Source organism: Heloderma suspectum, chromosome 4 (genome assembly GCF_057233095.1).
Source record: "Heloderma suspectum isolate Gila_16-S chromosome 4, 16-S_ref, whole genome shotgun sequence".
Classification (NCBI taxonomy): Eukaryota; Metazoa; Chordata; class Lepidosauria; order Squamata; family Helodermatidae; genus Heloderma; species Heloderma suspectum.
This window is the reverse complement of record NC_139461.1, coordinates 181,527,534-181,550,335: the sequence shown is the minus strand read 5'-3', so window position 1 is coordinate 181,550,335 and position 22,802 is coordinate 181,527,534. Positions and strand designations below refer to the sequence as shown.

General features: G+C 42.4%; 2 protein-coding genes across 6 annotated transcripts in view; one reads left to right on the top strand and one right to left on the bottom strand.

The window, feature by feature from the left end:
- The window catches only part of GLRX2 (glutaredoxin 2), a 28,540-nt gene extending 24,059 nt beyond the window's left edge, over nt 1–4,481 (top strand). The window contains exons 5-6 of the mRNA XM_084851432.1: nt 1,788–1,893; nt 3,775–4,481. Coding sequence (XP_084707558.1) covers nt 1,788–1,864 — 77 coding nt within the window. The 3' untranslated portion in view covers nt 1,865–1,893; nt 3,775–4,481. The remainder of the gene's footprint in view (nt 1–1,787; nt 1,894–3,774) is intronic.
- RO60 (Ro60, Y RNA binding protein) lies at nt 1,576–22,367 on the bottom strand. 5 transcript variants are annotated; one of them, XM_084851424.1, is made up of 12 exons: nt 22,201–22,367; nt 18,919–19,048; nt 17,949–18,552; nt 11,866–12,086; nt 11,460–11,606; nt 10,368–10,505; nt 9,698–9,814; nt 8,627–8,740; nt 6,810–6,956; nt 5,666–5,822; nt 3,128–3,169; nt 2,150–2,238 (listed from the first exon to the last, which is right to left on the bottom strand). In XM_084851424.1, exons 3-10 carry the CDS (start codon nt 18,526–18,528, stop codon nt 5,670–5,672), a joined length of 1,617 nt encoding a protein of 538 aa, XP_084707550.1. In that variant the 5' UTR covers nt 18,529–18,552; nt 18,919–19,048; nt 22,201–22,367; the 3' UTR covers nt 2,150–2,238; nt 3,128–3,169; nt 5,666–5,669. The 5 variants fall into 5 exon arrangements, with proteins under 5 accessions (XP_084707548.1, XP_084707549.1, XP_084707551.1 ...); XM_084851422.1 differs by having other exon boundaries at nt 1,576–5,822; XM_084851423.1 differs by lacking the exon at nt 18,919–19,048 and having other exon boundaries at nt 1,576–5,822; nt 22,201–22,366.
- Nucleotides 22,368–22,802: the final 435 nt, after the last annotated feature.

The following is a 22,802-nucleotide window of genomic DNA, read 5'->3' as shown; positions in this document are numbered from 1 at the left end:
CTTTTCTCAGAAGATGCTTTTTTGAGAATCTGTTTTACCTTGTAGAACCAGCCATTAAAATCCTTCAGGCACCCGACTGCATTCATAGTAGCCTCTACACTTGATACTACTGTCTCTTCCACTCACATGCATATCATTTATTTTATTCTGCACCATTTTAATATATACTTTTTGACTGCAATAGAGGGATACCCAGAGTAGGGGACACAGTAGATATGTTTTTAAAGAGTGGATTGGATCCAGAGATCTGCCCATGGATGGAAATAGGTAGAAACTGACTTTCTCAACCCCTCCTTTCTCCGCCAGCCCCAGAGCTCCCCCAAAATGCTCCGCTGAAAGTCAGGGGACCCTGCTGAGTAGGAAGGGGGAGTTCATGGAAAACTCACAGGAGCTTCTGCCTGCTTTCTGTTAGCTCCACCTTCAGCCTCAGCCCCTTGGACTGAGCTCACTTCATGCAGTAGGAATTTCCAACCCACAGGAGAGTATTTTCAGGAGGTAGGGAAAGGAGGGGTGGAAAAGGCAGCATCCACCTACCTCTGTCCATAGGCAGATCTCTGGACCCAAACCATAACAACAGAAAAATGAGAAACAGTGCTAGTCATCTTGGATACAGGACCATCTTGGATATGTGACACATCACCTTCTGTTCTCTTGCTCCCTTCCTTCCTCCTTACCTGCTACACTGCTGCTTCTGCAATAAAGGCAGAAAAATGTAGAACTTGAATCATTCCATAGCATTTTGATAACAAAAGCAGAGTAGCTAGCTATATCCCTGAGGAATAGTTTGCATAACCTTTTTATATAAATCTTTGCAAAACTGACTTAAAATTTTTATTTTTTAATAAAATATTGGCAGAACCCAATACCCTCCTAAGTAATCTGAAAGCATCACAGATATTTAGTGAAAACATAATTCAAAATATTTCTTTGAATAAATGTAATTCTGAATGGAGTTTGGCAGTGAGGTCACAAACGTTATCTGGGTTTTTTCAATGTTATTTTGAATGGCTAGAGTATGACATACAATCAGCATTTGTCAGTAAAGTGAACCTAGGTGTTTTGGAGAATAAAATGAGCTAGGCTAACCAAAATAACAGCCCTAGAACCAGAATCACAGTGTCTATCAGCTAATGCGCATGTAATATTTTTTTCATTTCATGGGAAACTTGTGCCAAGATAAAAAAAACCAAACACAGGACATATTTTTGCTGAAAGGGACACTACTTCAAAGAACTGCAAGATTAGTTCCATATGCCATAGGAGGATTTTGGCTTGTGTTTTCTGAACAGCCACACCATTCTCCCAGGTCATGTAGCAAACATTCTTTGAAGCTGAAGAAAATTTCAAAAGTAGTTTGAGATATGGCAGGAAGCCCCTGCTATTTATTGAAAGAGTTAGGAGGCAAAAATTCCATAGAAGATAACTACATCTTTGGGTGCACCAAAAGCAGGGGAAGGCAACACGTGATCCATGGCCTACATATGGCCCCCACCGCCTCCGAAACCAGGGGAGGGAGGAAGAATTCAGAAAAAATGGTGTCTGTACCAGCTAGAGTGCTATTTTAAATTTTTATTTAATGTATTTATTGTATCTGCAAGGGGGGAGGTTGTGGCCCACGGCAGGGAGTCTAGGCAGTGAAAATGGCCCCAGGACCTCCCATAGTTGCCCACCCCGGACCTAAAGTAAAGCCTAATAGCAAGAAATTAGGATCATGTCTGGATCTTTCCTGAAAATGCATACTGATATTTCATTCTGACTTAACATTTTTGGTCTGTATTTTCCCACAGGCATTCCTCTATACAGGAAAAATGTGACATCAAAATTGGCCCAAAAGCTCTACTTGCAAAACAGTCGGGATTCTTAATTTCTAAAGAAAATAGAAACGTGCTACAGGTATTGCTGTATTCCTTGTAGTTTTCAATAAACTAAATCTGTGCCAAAGCTATATAAGGTCACTTCATTTAGTTTCTACTTACAATTAGCTTATTCTTTGAACCACCTGGTCTTCAACCAAACCTTTACAAATGCCATATAAAGCACATATTTAAAATCAAAGATATGAACGTTTATGCACAGCAACTATTTTCAGGCTTAACAGCAGTTGTTATTCTATCCTTTACCATTTTCTGTGCTTTTGAGATTCTCATACCTGGAGAGGAGAGCAGTTCTGTTCATTTTGTAAGTAAATGTCAATTATCTGTAGATTTGCCATGCATATACTCCATGTTGAGCATTTCTCTACAGGAAGAGGCATAAGAATAACCAGAATATTTATTTTTTATAATTAAGAAATGCCTTAGGAGTCCTCTCAGAAAATATACAAGAAAGCTAACTTAGAACAAATATAATCCAAGATACTGGAAAATCAGCCTGGCACTGTGGAAACTTTTTCAGACACTTAAATATTCTTTAATAAAGATCATTTACAGACAGAGTTTCATGCAGCCACAAGTTGTTCAAATGGCATGATTTCAATATAGCTGCTTTTGATCACTTGCTGCTTCTGTAGAGGGCAGAAAAATAACTACACATTGCAGCGCTAACAGAAACAACCCACACCTATTTGAACTGTACCAAATTCTAATCATTATTCTGAAGATATTAAGTTAGGGCTTTTCTACAATGGTGACTGTCTTTTGCAGTTTAAGTGCTTATATTTGGATGCATCCAACGTTGTACTTCTGCTCTTGCAATAGAACGTTTCCTTCCTCTCATTCCCCCTGCACCCTTGTCCACCCCCGTGCCCTCCAAGAATTGCCTCCTCCTTGTTCCATTGCTAGAAGCCTTCCATTGGCAGTGGGATACTTGTTGGATTTCACCAATGTTATTATTTTTAAAGGTGTTGCTCAATTAATCAAACATCTTTTTGATCAAAGTTTAATTAAATAGTCCTCTAACCAAACATTGCATCCCTATACTAAGCACATTTCACTATTTACATACTCTCAGATTCAGATGTACACCCTGGAACAACTGCAGATTCTGAACGATTTGTGTTATTCTTTAGCTACTATTATCAAAAGAGGTTGGATAAATTTTTCTAGCAATTTTAAGCATTAAACACACACACACACACACACACACTGCAAGCAATGTTCTGGAGTTGTGAAAAAATGCAAGTACCTACCGTAAATGCCTCTCATTCAGAATACAGTGCAAAACCTTTTGACTGGGACAAGAAACAAACAGTTATATTGCAGTCTTGGTTATTCCTGTCTAAAGCCCATGGTTAGCAGGATGAGTCCCGTACAAGCAGTTGGCTACAGAAAGTATGGTACTAGCAGAATGTGCTGTATAATTTCTTTGTTACAATTATCCTTGGTTTTCAAAAAAGGATCACTGCTTGCACTGAGAAGCATTTTCCAAAATATATGTGAAAGAAATTTGTCAAGCTAAATCAAAATTATGGCTAATCCATTAGAAACTTTCTTTGAATTATATGGCATAGTTAGGGAGTCCAATATACATGCACTAGTATTGATTTTGCTCTACCAGTTGAACTGATTAACACAGGTGTTCTATAAAGGCAAAGGTAATCTGTTGGCAACCTTCTGCACAATCTCACTGAAGGAAATGGGAATTGCACAAAAACACGGCAGCCCTTGTGTACCTCTCATACCCTTCAGAGGGGATTGTGCAGGAGAGGATCTTGATATATGTACACATATCAAACTCCAGAAAAGCCAAACTATGCTGGCTTTTATCTATTGGTTGCACAAGGTAGCTTGCGCAACTGGTATTTCTCTTCTTCTCTTCACTTCCTCCCCACTGCAGACTCCAAGAACTGTCTCCAGAGAGTCAGGGGCCCTTCTGAACAACAGAGTCTGCGTTGGACAAGACATGCAGTATGAGGGAGGAACCACTCTATATCAGGCAGAAGAATTTTGCACCAGTGGCACTCCCAATGGAGCAAGATCCCTCCACCTACTTTCAGTCAATTCTCCCCCCTCACACTGCACCACCGTACGACAGCCCCTCTGAAGAGCCATTTTGGGGAGTCCAGGGAGGAGGAGAGAAAGAGAAAGATCAGTTGCACAATCTGTCTTCCACATGTGCTACTACTGGATACAACCCATCCATTACAATTTTACTGTAACTTTTTTCCTTCAGTTTAAAATAGGGTATGTAGCTTTTGTATCACTCTCACAGTTACATGGTCTAGTGCATTCCAGGAAGAATTTCTCTATAGTACAACACACAGCTGAAAACTCCAGGGGTGGTTCTTAGGCTCAGTCTGCACCACTATTTTATCAAAAATCACTGCTGACAGGAGGTACCTATAATGTGATTCTCACTGGCGTCAACTGCATTCAATACACCTGGAATCTGTATAGGTTCAGTGTTATCACACTTAAGCCACTATCATAAGCCCTATCCACATGTTATTTATGTGTAGGGCAGTCCTGTCGTGAAACAGAAGCAGGACCACCCTTCTGCTCCTAACGTCATATCCTCAGGGTAGTCCCACTGCCTGACATCCATGCACTGAGCAAAAAGGACTGCGAAGGAACCTCTGTGGGAGAGCAGCTGTTCAGGCATAGGGACTCCACACTACCGGGATAGCGCTCAACCAGGTGTCCCGATCATGTGGAACAGGCTCCTTTGCAACTATCCACGCTCAACATGCAGATAGAGGGCAGGGCTAACCCGGGCATATGACACTAGGGTGGAGCCAGAAGCATGGCCCCACTCCTGCTTCACAAGACTGCCTTACATGAGTTCCCTACTTCTATTTGCTGCACTATAAAATGTATGTGGACAGAAACCCTGGGAAATTAATCATCACAACTTTTGTCTGTTAGTGAATTCTTTCCTCAACCCTTCATTGTCCCTGGCTTCAAAGAAGTGAATCATCAGCCTTATTCTCCTTTTCTAACATGTGCAAACACACAAACCTGCTTGATGAGCCCTCCTAGTCTCCACGCCAGGAAACAACATACAAAATGTAAAAGATGCTTATTCACAAACTGGTGTGATCGTAATGCACAACTACAAAATTGAGCAATTCTTGCAAGACTTGTTTTGAAACAAGGAAGATTTTAGGAGGAGGCTGAAGCCACATATCCCTTGGGACAATCCAGTTGTCCCAAATACCTCAACACTTGTAGATACAGAATCACCAACTAATACAAAGTGCATTGAAAGCAGCAAGTTGCCAGTCAGAAATGTCCTGTGAGCAATGCAAACCAATACACATTGATAGAAGTGAGCTAACTTGTAGTGCAGACCTGGCCTCACTTTTCCTTGTTAATACAATGAATGAAAACTACTCGAGCAAACAGTTATTAACCCAACACAGTGGTAAAACATTGACATCACTTCTCACCTTACCTTGGTAGTAATAAAGAAAAACTATTGTTGGAAAATAAAGTTTACAGTGATGGAATACCTTGTAGTAGGTCAACTATTATAAAAAAAAAATTAAAAGCATACACTGTGTTACATAGCTATTTCTAGAAGGCTTCCCATTTCTATTTTTAATCTATGTTAAACAGATGTAAACAATCTCCCCAGAAAGTGGGCATTGCCTCTGCCTCTCTTTACATCCTCTTTAAAAATGTTATAACATTCCAAATGATGCATCAGACTCAGCCATGAGATAGTACTGCTAGGTCCCTGGTCAATGTCTTCAGCCAGTAACAGCTTCAGTAAAGCAAGTGCTCACAGTTTTAAATCAAATCCAGAGTGAAGTTTCGAATGACATCTGGTGCTCCTGTGTCAAAGCCACATATATCCAACATGCCTCTGTCATCCGGGTCTGCAATGGTGAAGCCATTGGATGTCATTCCACAAACTATCAGTTTGGATGGAATACCCATTCTCTAAAGGAAAAAAAGAAAAACAAATATTTTTTCTCTCCCAGTATGCACTGGAACAACAAGTTATGAACAATGTATAAAAGCCAAATCTCATAGACATTATTACAGCAGGTACAGGGACCCTGGCCTGGCTCCCAATCCCAAACCTCAGAGTAAACTCTACTGGCTCACTGTCTTTGCTTCAGGGCAATGTAATGACTTGCCTCCTCTGGCAATTTCCCAGGGTCTCTGATCCCAACTGAGATTATGTCCCCTTGGTACATGGAGGAAAAGGACTGGCTTTCATATTATCATTGCCTCTGTCCCAGCCTGTGGTGGTCCTTTTCCTTTTCTTGCTCCTCCCTTCTGCTTGGCCCTGGCAGAGCTTTCATAGTCCCCAATGACATGCATCATAGCATTCATGGGTTACTTACACAGGTCAGGTATACTTCTAGAAAGCTTGATTGTCATATGGAGCCACCAGAGAGCCACACCGCCCAACACTGATACAGACAAAAGACAAGACTACTACGTACTGAGCAAAATGTTTTAAGAAATTACTTTGGGTTAGATCCAGCTTTCCAATGGATCAACTGCACTGATGGAAGTGGATTTCCCTGCCCCCTCCTTCCTGTGGCAGCCCCTCTAGCCCCCTGAAAATGCTACACTGAGTGACAGGAGACCCTGCCAAATGAGGTGAGTTGTGGTATGGAGGGGGGAACTAGGGGATCCCCCAAATCAGGCAGAGGGACCTTCTGCAAGCAGAACCCTACCTCTTGCAGAAGATCCCTTCCTCTCGCAGAAAGCAGGCCCTGGACCCAACCCTCAGTGTTTAGACCATTATTAATAGAGCCCTAAACCTTTTAATAGTGTGATAAGCCCCAATCTTTACACTTTTTCTATTGCCACACATAATTGTTTCTAAAGATCCCCCCTTTCTGCAATTCAGCATTTAAAAATCAAGTATTTTATACAGTAATGACTTTGTATCATTATACAAAGAGCATTTACCTCCCTATACTCCTTCAAGGCTGTGGCAGGATGAATATCTCCAGAGAATGTCTCATTATCCGTGAACACAATAAAGACATCGACAGCTACACCTGTCTTTTGAGCCCAAAGCATTGGAAGAGAACAATCAGTAGCACCCATTGGAATCTAAGATAAATAAGGAACTATAATCAAGAACAGAGCAAGTCAATAGCTGTTCCATGGCTGAAAAAGCTATTAGTAATGCCATCATGGTCCCAACATGAACATAGTTCTGATGCAAAAGGCTGCCATGGGGAAGGTGAATGGAAGTCTACATACAAGACAACAATCTTCCTTGGTCGCATCACATTATCCCTAGTAAATAATTGTTTCCCTGGGAAGGTGCCTAATTCCAGAGCAAACTATTTGTACCTCCAGTCCAGTATTGGCTACTCTGAATGGCAGCATCTCTCCACTGTCTTAGGCGGAGGCCTTCTCCCTGAGCCTTTTAACTGGAGATGCCAAAGATTAACTAGTAAAGAGTGCATAGTGAGGTAGTTTTAGAGGCAACCAAAGAAATGTAGAATACCCTGCCCCTAGAACAAGGGTGAGAAACTTCTTTCAGCCCAAGGGCTGCATTGACTCACTGGCAACCTGTTGGGGGCCACATGCCAGCAGTGAGTGGGGCCGCTCCACACTCTCACACATAAGCACACATCATTCATGCATACACCCACCCACACACCACTCAAAATATATATACACGTACACGCATAGGCACGCACCCCCCCCCCAAACTGTAATTAGGCTTGGAAAAAACCTTCCACTGAAGCCAATGGAAGGCTCCCACCCCCACGAGCCTAATTGCAGCACAGCAGGGCCATTTGGGGAACTTAGCTCTCCCCCTCTCAAGCACAATCACCCTCCTCACCTTACTCCCACAGCAATTAAGCTTGAAAGGCTTTTTCCAAGCCCAACTGCAGGAGGCAGCGCGGGGGTGGGGGGGGGGAGACATGATGTCGGTGCACACAGGGAAGGGTTAGCCCTTTCCTCCATATCAGTTACTCCTGATCTCTAAAACACTTCTATCCACTTTCCCTTTCTGTCCCTTATTCCTGGAACTGCCTCCCAAAACAGCTACATAATGCCACCCCTCTCTCTCCCCATCCAAATTACACCTCAAGCCCACGTTTTTGTGAAGCCTTTCGCTTAATGCTCATTCTCAGCTGCAACAAAGCTTAGGTACATGTAGTTGTAGTTGCTCTTCCCTTTTTTCCCTTGCCTCTCTCTTCCTCCCTTTGTGTCCCTTTCTGTTGAAATTTAAACTGTTGGACTCCTTAGGCCAGGGTCTTTTCCTTCAATTTTGTTTTGCAACTCTGTGTCATGTACATCTGACAGAGCTTAACAGTAACAATAATGAATTTCAGTTCCATGGTTTAGTTTTGTTCTATGGGTGTTTGGTATAAGTCTACATCCTATCCTACCAAATGAAGCATTCTATAAATGTAAAAATATAAACAAGGCTGCAATTCTAAATACACTTATTAGAGAGAAAGCCCCAGTGAATGCAGTGAGACTTACTTCCAAGTAAACTGTAACAGGAATTTACAATTAAATTTTGTATGGAATTGTTTTAAAAAATAACTTGAATGTACGCTAGTAATTTTAACAGCATTAATTTAAAAAGATGAAAATAAGCATCTGAAAGTGAAATGCATACATGAAAGGATTGCTTGTTTAGAAAAGATTTCTCCAAACTGAGCAAGTTATTAAACACTACTTCCTTTTCACAATTCAGTACATTTAGTTCAGTTTTCACGTATACAGACACACACAAAAATACAAACTTTAGATACCTCAGACATTTTCTGTAATACTTGAGGTAAAGTCATGTCCTCCGTAACTGGACAAGGGACCATTTCATGGGAAAAGGCAACAATATGGGAATCTTTTTCGGTGCGTGCAACAACCTGGTGAAAGAGTCAAATAACGCAGAAAGTAAAATCATGATGTTATTTCCATTTTCCCTTTTTTGTTTTGTGTTTGGTGGGTGACCAAAAGGTATCCCCTGCCTCAGGCTTTCCGTAAGTCCCCAGTGCTGTAGAATCTCTTCCCCCAACCCACCCTTCATTCTTCCAGCCCCATCCTCTCTTACAGATCCCTCTACCTTTCTCTTCCTCTTTTGTGCTGCTGCTGCAACTCTGAGAGGAAGTGCCTTCAAGACAGCTCCTTCTTGCCTTGCTAGAACAGGTACTCAAGGCTTGCACCACCTTGCTCAAAGCATCTGCTCTAGCTAGGGAAGGAGAAGCTATTGTAAAGGAACTTTGTTCCTTGCTGTAGCTTGGGCAACAGAAAAGGTGCCACTGTGTGTGTTGGGGGTGGGGATGAGTGGTGGCATGGCTAGAGTTGTCGGCAGGTCAGGAAGCAAAGATGGATGACAGCCACCAGCACCCCTCCAAATATTCCCAAACATCAAGACACTCAAGTCCCAACAGCCCAAGCCTGGAACAGATGTGTTACCTCAGGCATTTGGGCTACAAGGGAACTCTCCCTTGTATCCACACTACGTTTTGAAAAACGATAGCAGAGACCTCCCAAAAACATGCAGGATTACCTACACACTTTCAGAAGGTTCTATTTTGATATGATAAAATAAAGTTGGGTAGGGTTGTGTTTGAGGGTTTCACTAAAGAATTTGATTGTAGCTTTTCCTTTAAACTTTGTATTTGCGTATCTCCTTTTACCTTTGAAACCATGAGGCAGGAGTCCTTAAGGTCACGCAAGCTCCTCCCTTATTCCACCATCATCCTAATTTCCAGGTGTGACTTAATTAGGTCCACAGTGCATGTTTGGGCCTAAAAGAGCACAAAGCCACTCCAAATTCAAATTGGGTCCAAAGAATCTGGCAAGACTGTGACATCTCTTACCATACACATTGCTGCAGCAACTGTGCTAGCATTCAACACACTGCCCAAAACCTTTTGGAACATAGAGTCGCTGACATCAACTGCAAGTAAGAAACGCTTTTCCGTTGGCTCTACTGTCTAAAGGAATGAGGGGGGAGGGGGGAAAAAGTAAGAAAAGCTAGTGTTTGTGTTTTGTTTTTTATTGCTGCTTTTATAGTATACAGATGTATTTCGAATCAGCAATATCAGTCAAGGAAACTGCTAACAGAACTAAGTACCCAATACAGTTCAGACATGCCAAGGGTGCACTAGGTATTCTTCTTTGCAAGCCACCCCTCTCAACCAAATATTAGACCTCTGGAAATTCAGCAGGAGGAAGTGGCCAAGTATAATCTGAAGAGTGACTCTCCAATGGGTCTTCAACTGGTCAAGAAAGGAAGCAGCAGCAGCCTGGATTAAGGAGGTGGTGATGCTCTTGTGGCTCCGGATCATAAGGAGATTTTTGTTTTCAAAATTCTTAGGAACTTTTACCATCCTTTCCTTAAACATTTATTACCAAAATTCAGTATTTCCCTAAATGGAGATTGCCCATCTGGAGACCTACACTAGAAATATTTAAGACATAAGTTTAAAATCAACATGCTGTTAAAACTAGTGTAAGTTCTTGCGCCTACAAGTTCACAACATTTACCTTGAAGGCCTTGTAAAATGAAGCATCAAGAGCTTCCAAAATATCCTTGTCAGGTTGCCAGTGAAGTTTTCCCCGATAGCCACGTTCTCCTTTGTAGGTTTCTAGTGCAACCAAAATATGGAATGGATGTATTCGAGCCTAGACAAAATAAATAAATAAAGGTACATTTGCAAAGATACCTAATGGACAAAAAAAGTTCAAAAATAAGCAAATAAAACTCATTTCTCTTTACACCTGTAATTTCCATTGACTGAACAGAAGACCTGTATTTATGTGATAGAAATTCCTATTCCTTTAGATATTTCTAGGTAGAAAAAAGAAGCATAACATTCCTAAGCTGGCTCCTAATCATCGTAACTGAAAATAATAATTCTAAGATGGGCTGTGACAATTATCTTCTTCACTTCACACCAAACAGGATTAAAAGCCTCTTTCAATGTGTACATGGAATGTTTGTTCATTTGTTTGGGGCTTTTTAAACTTCTAAAATGCCTGCATAGATTTTGCCTGCATGATCCAAGCTATGTTACAGGCTCAATACCCTTTGCCTCCTACCCTTATCATAACCTTCCAGAAACCTCACAGACTTCAGAAGCTTCATAGAAGGATGAAACCCCTTTCCACAAAAGGAGATTGCTTCCCCATCTGTCTAAAAAGAAGTTTCCATTGCCTTAAAATGCTACCCAAGTAGTGGAGAAAGTAATAATGCTTTTTTAGTTTGTCAGTACCTCAACACTTCATCCCTTTCTAAGATGATGACTCCCAACGGTTCACTGAATCAAACAATTTCTTTATAATATTGTGGCAATATGAACGGGCAAGACTACACAGGATGCATTTTCCTAATCTTCTCTAAATGTTCCATAATTCCAAAGACCCCAAAGGTGGGTTCTTGAAGTAAGAATAGCAACCTTCTCTCTTCAATGTCTATGCCCTTTGCAATCCAACATACTACCCGTTAATCAAAATTTTCTATTCAGAAATATGAAATAATCAAGTGTTAGGTGTAAACACCTATGGATTTTATGTTAGTAGACGAACACAAAAAGAGTTACCATTTGGGTTTAGAATAATATACAAATAAATTCTTACCTTTTTAAGAAATTTTTCATTTCTTAGTCTTTCACAAACTACTGTTACTTCTGGACTTTGCGGTTCAAGTACAGAATTTGCTGTCATCTTTCCTAGATTCCTCAGCATTGCTGCTAAGGGCATTTCTTGAAGCAATGCTTTCCACACCTTATAAAGAATGGGATTAAAGCAGCCAGGGGTGGGATGGGGAGGGGATGGGGGGGAGATGTCATAGTGTTTAAACATGAGGATCTACTACATGTAATCATTTAAGAATCAACTAAAAGCAATCATGCTTTGTCAAGTTAACTACACATAATGCATTCTAAAAGTGTTATAGAAACAAAGGACTTTAGCAGAGTACATACACAAAATGGATATGGTGTAAGCATATTGCAGAGTATTAATGCTTATATAATTTACTCACCTCTTTAGATTGCAAATGACTTGTCAGGAGATGTTCTCTAACTAAATTAAACTCTTCTATCAAATGAATCACTTCCAATTCATCCTCTGTATGCTTCACCCTTTCTACTGCCTCCAAATATTTTAACAGTTTTTCAGTCTCAGGAGAAAGCTTGTTTTCTTTATAGGCCTCCTGGACTTCCTTCCACCCTTTCATTACATACTTAGTGACTACAGCAAGGCCTGTTGAAAGAGAAAAAGTTATGTTCAGTATACTGCATAACAGCTTCTGAACAGGATGTTTTCAATGAGAGGCATGCTCCGTAAAATTGTCAATTAGCTTGCAAAATATATTTATTTTGAAATAAATTCTATTTGGAAGCTTAGAAAAACTGGCAATTTCTCTGTCCGTTTTCCCTTGATTTCATAGTGGGACATAGTGAAAACTCAGAAGAGCAATAGTTTTACTATGCAATTAAATACATACATACACAAAGGGTTCCCACCCCCCCATAAATGAAAGATTCCTTTGCCCTAAATCTCTAGGATTGCAGAGAAAGCATGGGAATCCTTTCTGGCCTGGTATAGCTCTCCATAGTTTTTATTCTTTGCAACAGTAAAAAGGCCAGGATAAAACAAACATGGCGCTGTGTTCATTTAAGATATATCGTAGGTATACAATATATCTTAACTGAAAATAGTGGCATGTGACAAGTTGGAAAGGACCTTGGGGCCATCCAACAACTCCAGAGTTGCTCCTTACCATAGGAAATAAGGTATGTGAATCCAGTTTATATTTACTTTTCAAACAAAAGAAACAAATTTGGTTTTTACATTGTTCACATTTTCAAGATACAAAGAAAAAAAGTAACTAAATCCCATTCTAGAAACATCAAAGGTATTAAATAAGTTAAATATACAGTCAGGGCCAGAAATATTGGAACAAGGATAACTGTTTTGGCAGTTGGCCTCTGTACACCACCACACTGAAGTTGAAAGGAAACATACCCAGATGGGAGCAAAGTCAGGGCTTTCAGCTGTAATTCAAGGGGTTTGACAAAAGTGGGGCACTAACTATTCAGGAAGGACAGCCAGTGGCATACACAGACACCCATCGTTGGTGGCTCAGAAGTAATGGAACAAATTAACATCATTTCAAACTTAAGGATCGCCTTTAATACCTGGATGAAAATCCTTTGCAGTCAATGACTGCCTGAAGTCTGGAACCCATGGACATGACCAAATGCTAAGTTTCCTCCCTCAAGATGCTTTGCCAGGCCTTTACTGCAGCTGCCTTCAGCTGCTGCTTGTTTGTGGGTCTTTCTGCCTTCAGTCTTGTCTTCAGTAAGTGAAAAGCATGCTGTATTGGGTCGAGATCAGGTGACTGACTTGGCCATTGAAGAACATCCCACTTCTTTGCCTTCAGAAACTCTTGGATAGCTTTTGCTGTATGTTTTGGGTCATTATCCATCTGCAATATGAAGCAGCGTCCTATCAGTTTGGCAGAATTCGGCTGAACCTGAGCAGAAAGTATAGCTCTATATGCTTCAGAATTCATCCTGCTGCTTTTCTCAGCAGTCAGGTCATCAATAAACACCAGTGACCCGGTTCCATTGGCAGCCATACATGCCCATGCCATAACACTGCCTCCACCATGTTTGACAGATGATGTGGTATGCTTTGGATCATGAGCTGTTCCTTTCCTTCTCCATACTTTTCTCTTCCCATCATTCTGGTACAAGTTAATCTTGGTTTCATCAGTCCAAAGAATCTTATTCCAGAACTGGGCAGGCTTTTTTAGGTATTTGCTGGCAAAGGCTAACCTGGCCTTTCGGTTCTTGAGCGTTACCTGTGGTTTGCACCTTGTTGTGAAGCCTCTGCATTTACATTCATAAAGCTGTCTCTTGACCGTAGATGTTGACAATGACATGCCTACCTCCACAAGAGCGTTCTTGACCTGGTTAGATGTTGTGAAAGGGTTTCTCTTCACCATGAGCAGAATTCTGCAGTCATCCACTGTAGTTGTCTTCCGTGGTCTTCCAGGCCTTTTGCTGTTGCTGAGCTTGCCAGTTAATTCCTTCTTTTTCAGGATGCTGTTGTGTTGGACACTCGCACTGTTTTTGCTATCTCTCTGATGGGTTTATGTTGTTTCCTCAGCCTAATGGCCTCCTTCACTCGCATGGACACCTGTTTGGACCTCATGTTGGGAGTTCCAGTGAACAGCTACCAAATGCAAATGTAACACTCAGAACCACCTCCAGGCCTTTTACCTGCTTGATTGGTCATGGGGTACCCAGGAAACAGGCTACACCTGGCCATGCAGCTGCTTGTCAGCCATTCGTTCCATTATTTATGAGCCACCAACAATGGGGGTGTGTGTATGCCACTGGCTGTCCTTCCTGAATGGTTAGCGCCCCACTTTTGTCAAACCCCTTGAATTACAGCTGAAAGTCCTGACTTCGCTCCCATCTGGGTGTGTTTCTTTTCAACTTCAATGTGGTGGTATACAGAGGCCAACTGCCAAAACAGTTATCCTTGTTCCAATATTTCTGGCCCTGACTGTATTTATCAATGCATTGGTATAACATTTTAAAAGCATCTGAAGTGGTAGACATCCAGTGACCAGTATACTCTGCTAGCTCATCTTTAGGTACATAGATCTTGTTGTCTGCCACTTATCAGCCAGAATAAGTCTATAATATTGAACTCAGCGGTCTAACGCAGACACAACTTTAGAATATTCTACAGTGATGTCCACCTGTGGTTAAAAGTTTAATGGAAGGCATACTGTATCTTTCCAAGGAGTGATATCATCTGCTCTTAAGGAAGTAGGTATAAACTGTGCTAAAGAAGCTCTCTCTCACCCTAATGTAGGGAATTACAGACCAGTTTCAAATCTGTCATTTGTGGTCATGGTGCTGAAGCAGACTATTAATACTCTTTATTAGCCCAAGGCACTTGCAGATGAAACAGATTATTTAGACCTGCCTTGCCCATCCTGGTACCCTCCAGATGTGTTGGAGTACACATGTGCCTAATATATCTGGGGAAGGCAAATGCCTTGCTGGCTGGGAATGATAGGGGTTGTAGTCTACACATCTGAAGGGTACCAGGATGGGGAAGGCAGATCTAAATCTTTCTAGCTTCTTATTAAAGTTTGGGATAGATACTGCCTTGGTCACCCACAGATGACCTATGGTGGGGAGGGGAGACTCAACTATTTCTCCTAAATCTCTGAATAGCATCTTTCTAGATCACCTGTATCAGAGGCGCACAACTTGCAGCTTCCCAAGACTTTTACACTGACACCTCACTGCCATCAAATTCCTGACCTATGTGCTTGAGAGCAGAAGACACAGGTAGTGATTCCACTCCTACTTTGCAGAAAGATTCCAAAAGGTGCTGTCAGAAGATTATTGCTTCTCTCCAAAGGAATTTATTTTGGGAGGTTCCACATGGTCCTATCTTGCCTCTCATACTTTTCAACACCCACATGAAGCCACTGGGTAGGCTCATCTGGGTATCTGAAGACTGGTAGTATCAGTATGCTAATGTCACTCAGCTCCACTTCTCTCCTTCTGTGTCAGGCATTACAGTCTCCCCCAAGAATCAGTAACAGATTGAATGGCAGGGAATAAACCAAAGCTCAATCTGGACAAAATGGAAATGCTGGTGGTGGGAGCCTGTTGACTTGGATGTGGGAAATATGACTGTTCTAGATTGCCCGTTAAACAGCAAGTTTGCAGTTTAGGGGTAGGCCTGGACCCGGCTTTGCTTCTGGATATTCAGGTAACAGCCATGCCCAGTAGTATGTTCTTTGAGCTTTGGATGGTTCGCCAGCTGTGACCCTTTCTGGTGAAAAGGGATCCATTAACTGACTTGCATACTCTGGCAACCTCTCAGCTTGACTACTGAACATGTGAAAACAGTCTGGAAATTTCAGGTGTTCTAGCATCTGACAACTCAATTCCTTTCTGGGGCTGGCTACAGAGTTTGTTCATTTGTTACCAGTATGCTAACATGGCACTACTGTTAAGGAATACCAGGCCTGACTTTCTGACATACGTTGGCAACCCAACACATAACACAAAATTCAGTTAAATTCTTTATTGCAACAGATCATGTTACTCGGACCAGCTTTCCAGAACCCACAGCAGCTTACAGAGTTTATAGACCCCAATAAATCAAATAGCCTAAGCAAAGGCTATCGGCACATTGCTTTATTCAAAAGAAAGTTCCAAGGCTACAGTCCACAGAGTCCCAGTCAGAATTAAAGTCCAACAATAGATTTCAAGCCAGGATCTCAGTGGTACAGGATTCAGGGCAGACAAGAGTGCAGGATTCACGACAAGTCAAGGCAAGAAAGTATTTCGAGCATTAAGACATTTGTTCCCAGCAAAGGCTATTTGCCTCTGCACCAGCTTGAATACAGGGGAGGGGCTGCTAAAGCTGCCCTTCTGACCATCTATCTTGACAAGGGAATATGGCTCATAAGTGACCAGTATGTCTAAGAGGGCATCTCTGTTCTGCCCTCATGAACTGGCACCTAAACTTGGGTGACATCCCCGAAGTCCCCGTCCCCTGCAGAATCTTCCTCCAGCTAGTCTCACAATCCAAGGCTGTAAATCAGAGGCCTCCCTCAAGGCAACATATTGCAGCTGTGGCTGATAGGGAGTATCATACTCCTTTGACCTGCAATCAGGTGGGAAGCTAGGCAGAGCTAAGCTCCCAGGCCCTGAGCATCCTATGACTGGATCATGGGATGCTCAGGGCCTAAATCATCCTGCTCTAACTCTGAATCAGACTCTGGCTCGAAAGCAGTTCTTGAGCTAGGCCTGACAAGGAGGTCCACTAAATAGAGATGCACCAGGCCCACTCCATTGAAACTTTTAGATGGTTAGTAAAAGCCACCTACCAGTAAATGACCCCTACCCATTGGCTGTATCCTTGAATTAACTGTAAGGCCAAAGGACATAGACTTCCATTGGTACATCTGTATCTCGGGAGGAGATTGGAAGTTTTGGACTTAGAAGTATTTTTGTAGTTTTGTCTATGTTATTAGTCTTTTGTTGATGCACTATTGTTAGTTAACCTGAATATGTACAGTTGCTTGCCCATATCTTGGGGGGGGGGGGGAGGGAGAGAGAGAGAGAGAGAGACTGTGAGACATCCAAACTGGGGACCCGGATGGAGGCTCAAGCCAGAATATAAAAAGAGAATAACTGAACCTGGCCCTGGGTGCTGACTCAAGGATTACACATGTATAAAGCTGCAAACCTATGAATACATACTTGGGAGTAAATCCCACTTGATGGAGTGTAACCTACTTCTATGTAACAATGCTTAGGACTGCCGTTTAAATAACACACAAAAGAAGCCACAAGAAAAAAAAGAGAGAAATACAAGCTGGCACTAGTTACTTAATCCATTTTGAGTCTTATACTTATACTTTCAGTTTGCTACCGATCTGACTAAACTGATTTACACCCATCTCACTAGGAAACATAAATCAGTAGCCCAGTTATTATCCACATCAGAATATGCAAAATTTCTTCAGTTTAAATGTGCAGTTTAATTCTTGCACATTTACTGCTTGCAGAAAAATGTCAAGACTATGATCAATGAACCAAGTGAAATAAGAACTAGAAATGGAAAAATCATTCAGAGCTGTTTGAGAAAATTTCTCCTTCATCTGACAGAATGGAATAAAGACCGTACACAAAACACAAATGTAAACAAGCAGTGTTTTTTTTTTTAAAAAAGTGAGACTTTCTGCATTCAGTTCAAAATTAATTATACTAATATGTCAAGGGATGCTTTCCTTGTTATAAATAAAATCACAGGGCCACACTTCTTTGTATCTGAATTTGAAATATGTATAGTGTGTGGTCTAAACATTACATTTATGCATATATTTACATGCCAGTGTACCATCCAAAAGGATGTCCATTTCTATAATATCAAAATTACCTCAGGCAACAATAACTCCCCAGCTTTATGCAGGCTTCCTCTCTCCATCCCTCTCTTGTTTAAACACACTTGTAGGGAAAAAAGTGTTTATTGCAGACAATATAGGTATATCATAATATTCACAGTTGTTGTTACCTTCATTTGCAGGCTTTAAATGTGACAACCTGAGGAGATCTTTATGACACCATCCATTTCTTTTCTTATATTTTGTCACTGCTAAGGCAATAGCCATGCCATTCTTGCCATTGTACCAATCCGCAACAGCTTTTCTGAGAGCACGACCCCACATGCCACATTTCATGCCCTCCTTCAGATCCTTTTTAAACTGGATGAAAGTGAAGAGATGGGTTGGTATGCGACAAACCTCAGGGACAGCCTTATAAGCCGCTTGTTTTGTTTTTGCATCAGAACACTGTGAGCAAATGGCAAGTGCAAACAATACAGGCTTCTGTTTTGCTGCCCTGCCTTCTTGGCTGAACGTCTTTATTTCCTGTACCACTTCACAACCTTGGCCATCTTCAATAAGCCTCAGCAGAGCATCAGCATTTTCAAAGCCCAATTTTTGTTCCTTGATGTAGTAAGTACCTCCTTCAGAACCAAAACATAAGAAACGGCGCAATCGATTTTTGTCCGTAACCTGCCAAACATATCCACCTTCAGAGTTTGGTACCTGCTTCTCATTGCAGGGCTGCATTTGACCTGCTGCTTCTTCCATTGCTTGACAAACTTAGGAGCCCTCCTGAAATAAAACACATTCATTAAGCACATAAAAGAAAACATGCACGATAAAACCTTTTTTTAAAAATGCCTTTTTTCTGTCCTTCTCTTTTCTACAGTGAGATCTGTACGGACACAGTTATGAAGCACAAAAATGTTCTTCAAACTTTGATAACTTTTATGGCTATGTCATAAATCTGAGATATTCAGCTAGCTACTATCCAGAAGTTAAATCTAAAATATACAACCCTCATATCTGTGAAACAGAAAGAAAAGAAACCCTGGATTGGGTTTAGGATCTGCCTTCCATGGATGGAAGGGCTCTACTAATGGAAAGTGTCTCCACCCAATTTTCAGGAATTCCCTCTCCCCCAGTATCACAGCTCACCCCATTCAGCAGGGTCCCCCTATCCTCTGTGTAGTATTTTCTGAGGGTTGGAGAGACTGCCATGTGGAGGACAGAGTGGGGAAGTCTGCTTCTGCCAGCTCAGTTGCACACGCCTAAATCTGGATCCAACCTATTGAAAATGAGCAGCAGTGAAATCCAGAACATACTTAAACCAGCATATATGTATTAATGCATGCATAAAACAGTTTAAGTATTAGAATTGTAACAGTTCGTGGATTACTGTCTATGGCACAATCCCCAGGGAGCCTGACTAAGAAGGAATATAATTATCTTGACATGGAAAATTTGATGCTGGCACCTGAATACCTGAAATATTTCTTCAGTCCTGATGGAATCTTTTTTTGCAGTAACCCAATCAAATGAATTGGGCAAGCACAAATATAAAAGGCACATTTTGAATATTTAATACATAAGGGATTGTGAAAATAGAATAGCACAGAGTAAATTAAACTAAAGCATTACAGCCTTCCCCATCCTGGTGCCCCCAGATGTTTTGATTACAACACCGAACATTCCTGACTATCAGACATGCTGGCTGGAGTTGATGGGAGTTACCCCAAGACATATGGAGGGCACTGAGATGGAGAAGGCTGCATTAAGATGGGTTTTGCTGATTAAAAGCATAATTATTGTATACGTTCCCACAAACCATGTTTTTCAATTGCATGGAACTTTACCTCTCCAATGCACTGCGTATGACTACTGGAGATTTGGAACCCCAGGTGACATTCATGAAACTCATTTGACTTGCTCTTTTCTATTGCAGCAATAATCCTTCAGTTCTTTTTAATTTCAGAACCTATTTATCACAAGCTGAATATGAGCCAACAATGTGATGTGGTTGCAAAAAAGGCAAATGCTATTTTGGACTGCATTAATAGAAGCATAGCTCCCAAATCTGGGAAGTACTAGTTCCCCTCTACTCAGCACTGGCTAGGCCTCACCTGGAGTACTGTGTCTAGTTCTGGGCACCACACTTTAAGAAGGATGCAGACAAACTGGAGACGGTTCAGAGGAGGGCAACAAAGATGATCAGGGGACTGGAAACAAAGCCCTATGAAGAGAGACTGAAAGAACTGGGCATGTTTAGCCTTGTGAAGAGAAGACTGAGGGGAGATATGATAGCGTTCTTCAAGTACGTGAAAGGTTGTCACAGAGAGGAAGGCCAGGATCTCTTCTCGATCATCCCAGAGTGCAGGACACGGAATAATGGGCTCAAGTTACAGGAAGCCAGATTCTGGCTGAACATCAGGAAAAACCTCCTGACTGTTAGAGCAATATGACAATGGAACCAATGACCTAGGGAGGTAGTGGGCTCTCCCACACTGGAGGCATTCAAGACGAGGCTCTGACTTGGATTCCTGCACTGAGCAGGGGGTTGGACTCAATGGTCTTGTAGGCCCCTTCCAACCCTACTATTCTATGATTCTACCAGTTATTGGTGGATATATGTCCAATGGTTACAGAGCACATCACCAGTTTTACCTTCTTTGTCATATGCTCCAGTATTCCGATACAGGCATATTTCTTTTACATTAAGTTAGGGTTCATACTGTGATAGTAAAAGAAGCCAAGGGGACAATCCTTTGCATGTTTAGGTAGGAAAACATCCTACAACTCCAGCATTCCCCAGGCAGCATGTAGGGCATTTTTCTGTCTAAACATGAATAGCATTGCATCCTTAATGTACTAGCTCTTCCATGGGATCTAGTACTATGTGCTGCCAGAAAATTACTATGATAGAAACTACCTCTTCATATTTTAATATTACAGTTTAAGTCTCTATCCCATGAATTTTAAGTATAATTCTTAGAGGTGGACAGTTTCCAAAGAAATTACCCAATAAAATTTTCAATGTTTTCTTAACAGAAATTGAAACCACTTTACTCCCAAAACACTATAATATTCTGAATAGTAAAGTTGTCTAAACCCATTTTCAAGTCAGAGAGATCCTATTTTGCCCATCAAAAAGGTACTAATGGCAGGTGAGTTGACAGATTAAATACGAATTCAGTATACACCAACAACCTATTTATACAATGAAAAAATAGAAATGGGTATACAACTCAATTTATTACTGTGTATTTCATTTGTATCACATTCTTCCAGTTTACTCAGGGTAGGGTACATGAGCTTATCCAGTTTTATCTGCACAATAACCCTGAGCAATAGATTAGGCAGAGATAGTCTAATAGTGTCATAAGTTTCATAGCTAAGCTCTGGTCCACACTTAATACTCTCCCCGCTGGCTATGGAGGAGTTCAAGAACCTTTTTGTTAGTGGCAGGACTCAGCACTGGAATCTGTGAAGCAGTGCAATGCCTCTATGCATATGCAGAGCACTTTCCTTACCAGTGACACCAGATAAGTGCAACTCACCCACTGGTTTGATTAGGATACAGAAAGCTTGTAAATAGCTCCTCACCCAGCAGCCTGTGACAAATAAGAATCACAACCAGGCAACCAGGCAAGGAAGCTTCCATAAACGCACTGGAGACATCCCCTCCCCGCCCCTTTTGGCTTGTTGATACATTGTGGCTAATGCAAGCTGAAGGAAGAACGTGCAGCACATCAGAGGATTTTACCTATTGCTCATTAAGTGCATCATCTCTAGATTGTATTGGGAAGCATGCACAACTTGAAAGCATCACCTGGCTATTTTATGTGCTGCCCTGTCGCTGTGCATGTTCCTCACTGGACGCTATGCACATTCATCTGTCAGCCTAGGAGTCACTCGCATCCTCCAGAATCTCGTGGAGGTTCTACGTACCGACCAGACAAGGTACACAATTCCCTGCTCACACCGCTAATAGTGCGCATATTCCCCATGACGTCGGCATGCGCGGCGGCCGCTGCCAATGCGCGCGTTCTCCAGTCAACCCACATTGCCCCCCAGCAGGGGTGCATGGGGACGCAGGGGCAACGGCTTCCCCCCGCTCTGCGGCTCTTGTTCACACGGCTGGCGTAGCCCTCTCCACTCAGCTCGCAGAATGGCCTGGGGTGGGGGACGTGTGCGTGCGCGCGAGGGAGTGTGCGCGTGTGCATGTGCGAGAGAGTGAGTGCGTGCGAGTGTGAGTGAGTGAGTGAGAGAGAGAGAGACAGAGGGAGAGAGCGCTTGGCAGGCCCAAACTCAGCCCCTCATGAAGAGCAGGAGAGCCAGCAGATCCCCTCTCCCGACACACCCGGGCCGGGCATTCTCGTTCCTTACGGCGGGAGGCGGCCCAAGTGGGTTCCGCGGCGTCCCCTGAGAAACAAGCCGTACCTGCGCGGCAAGAGCAGTTGCCTGAGCGGCTTTCGGAGCGCAGCGGAGGGGCCGGCGAGCGAACGACCGGCTGGCCAGGGGGTTTCGTTTCTCCTCAAGATGCCTCACGGCTCGCTCCTCCCCGCCTTGCCGACATTGCCGGACGACTTCCCTCACGCAGAGGGAGGGGCCCGGATGGAGCGGCTCGGCGTTGTCGCCTCCTCTCCGGCTGATGGACCCGGAGACCCGGATGTAATGCCCACCTCCGCACGTAGCCCTTTTCCCATTCATATTCATTCATCTCTCTCTCCCTCTCTCTCTCTCACGCACACAACATTCGGGCAGTAAAGAACCCGGATGAAACCAACAACCCCCCCCAAACACACACACACACACACACCGAATACACGTATCTCAATAACACAGAGCAGCCTTCCCCAAACTGGTGCCCTCCAGATTTTTTTGTTTTGTTTTTTGTACCACAACTCCCAGAACGCCTGCCCATTGGCCATGCTGGCAAGAGCTGTTGGGAGGTGAAGTCGAAAACTTTTGGGGAACCCCAGGTTGAGGAAGGCAAGTGCCCGGATGGAACGGTCCTTGAATGTTTGCCTAAATGTGTTTGT

What these genes read in the sequence shown, in the direction of transcription:
- RO60 (XM_084851422.1), bottom strand. Translation starts at nt 18,528, where the DNA reads ATGGAAGAAGCAGCAGGTCAAATGCAGCCCTGCAATGAGAAGCAGGTA. An exon ending in TTGCTGCAGCAATGTGTATG is followed by an intron (nt 8,741 to 9,697) that starts GTAAGAGATGTC and finishes CTCTTTCACCAG; the next exon opens with GTTGTTGCACGCACCGAAAA. An exon ending in TATTACAGAAAATGTCTGAG is followed by an intron (nt 6,957 to 8,626) that starts GTATCTAAAGTT and finishes TATTTATCTTAG; the next exon opens with ATTCCAATGGGTGCTACTGA.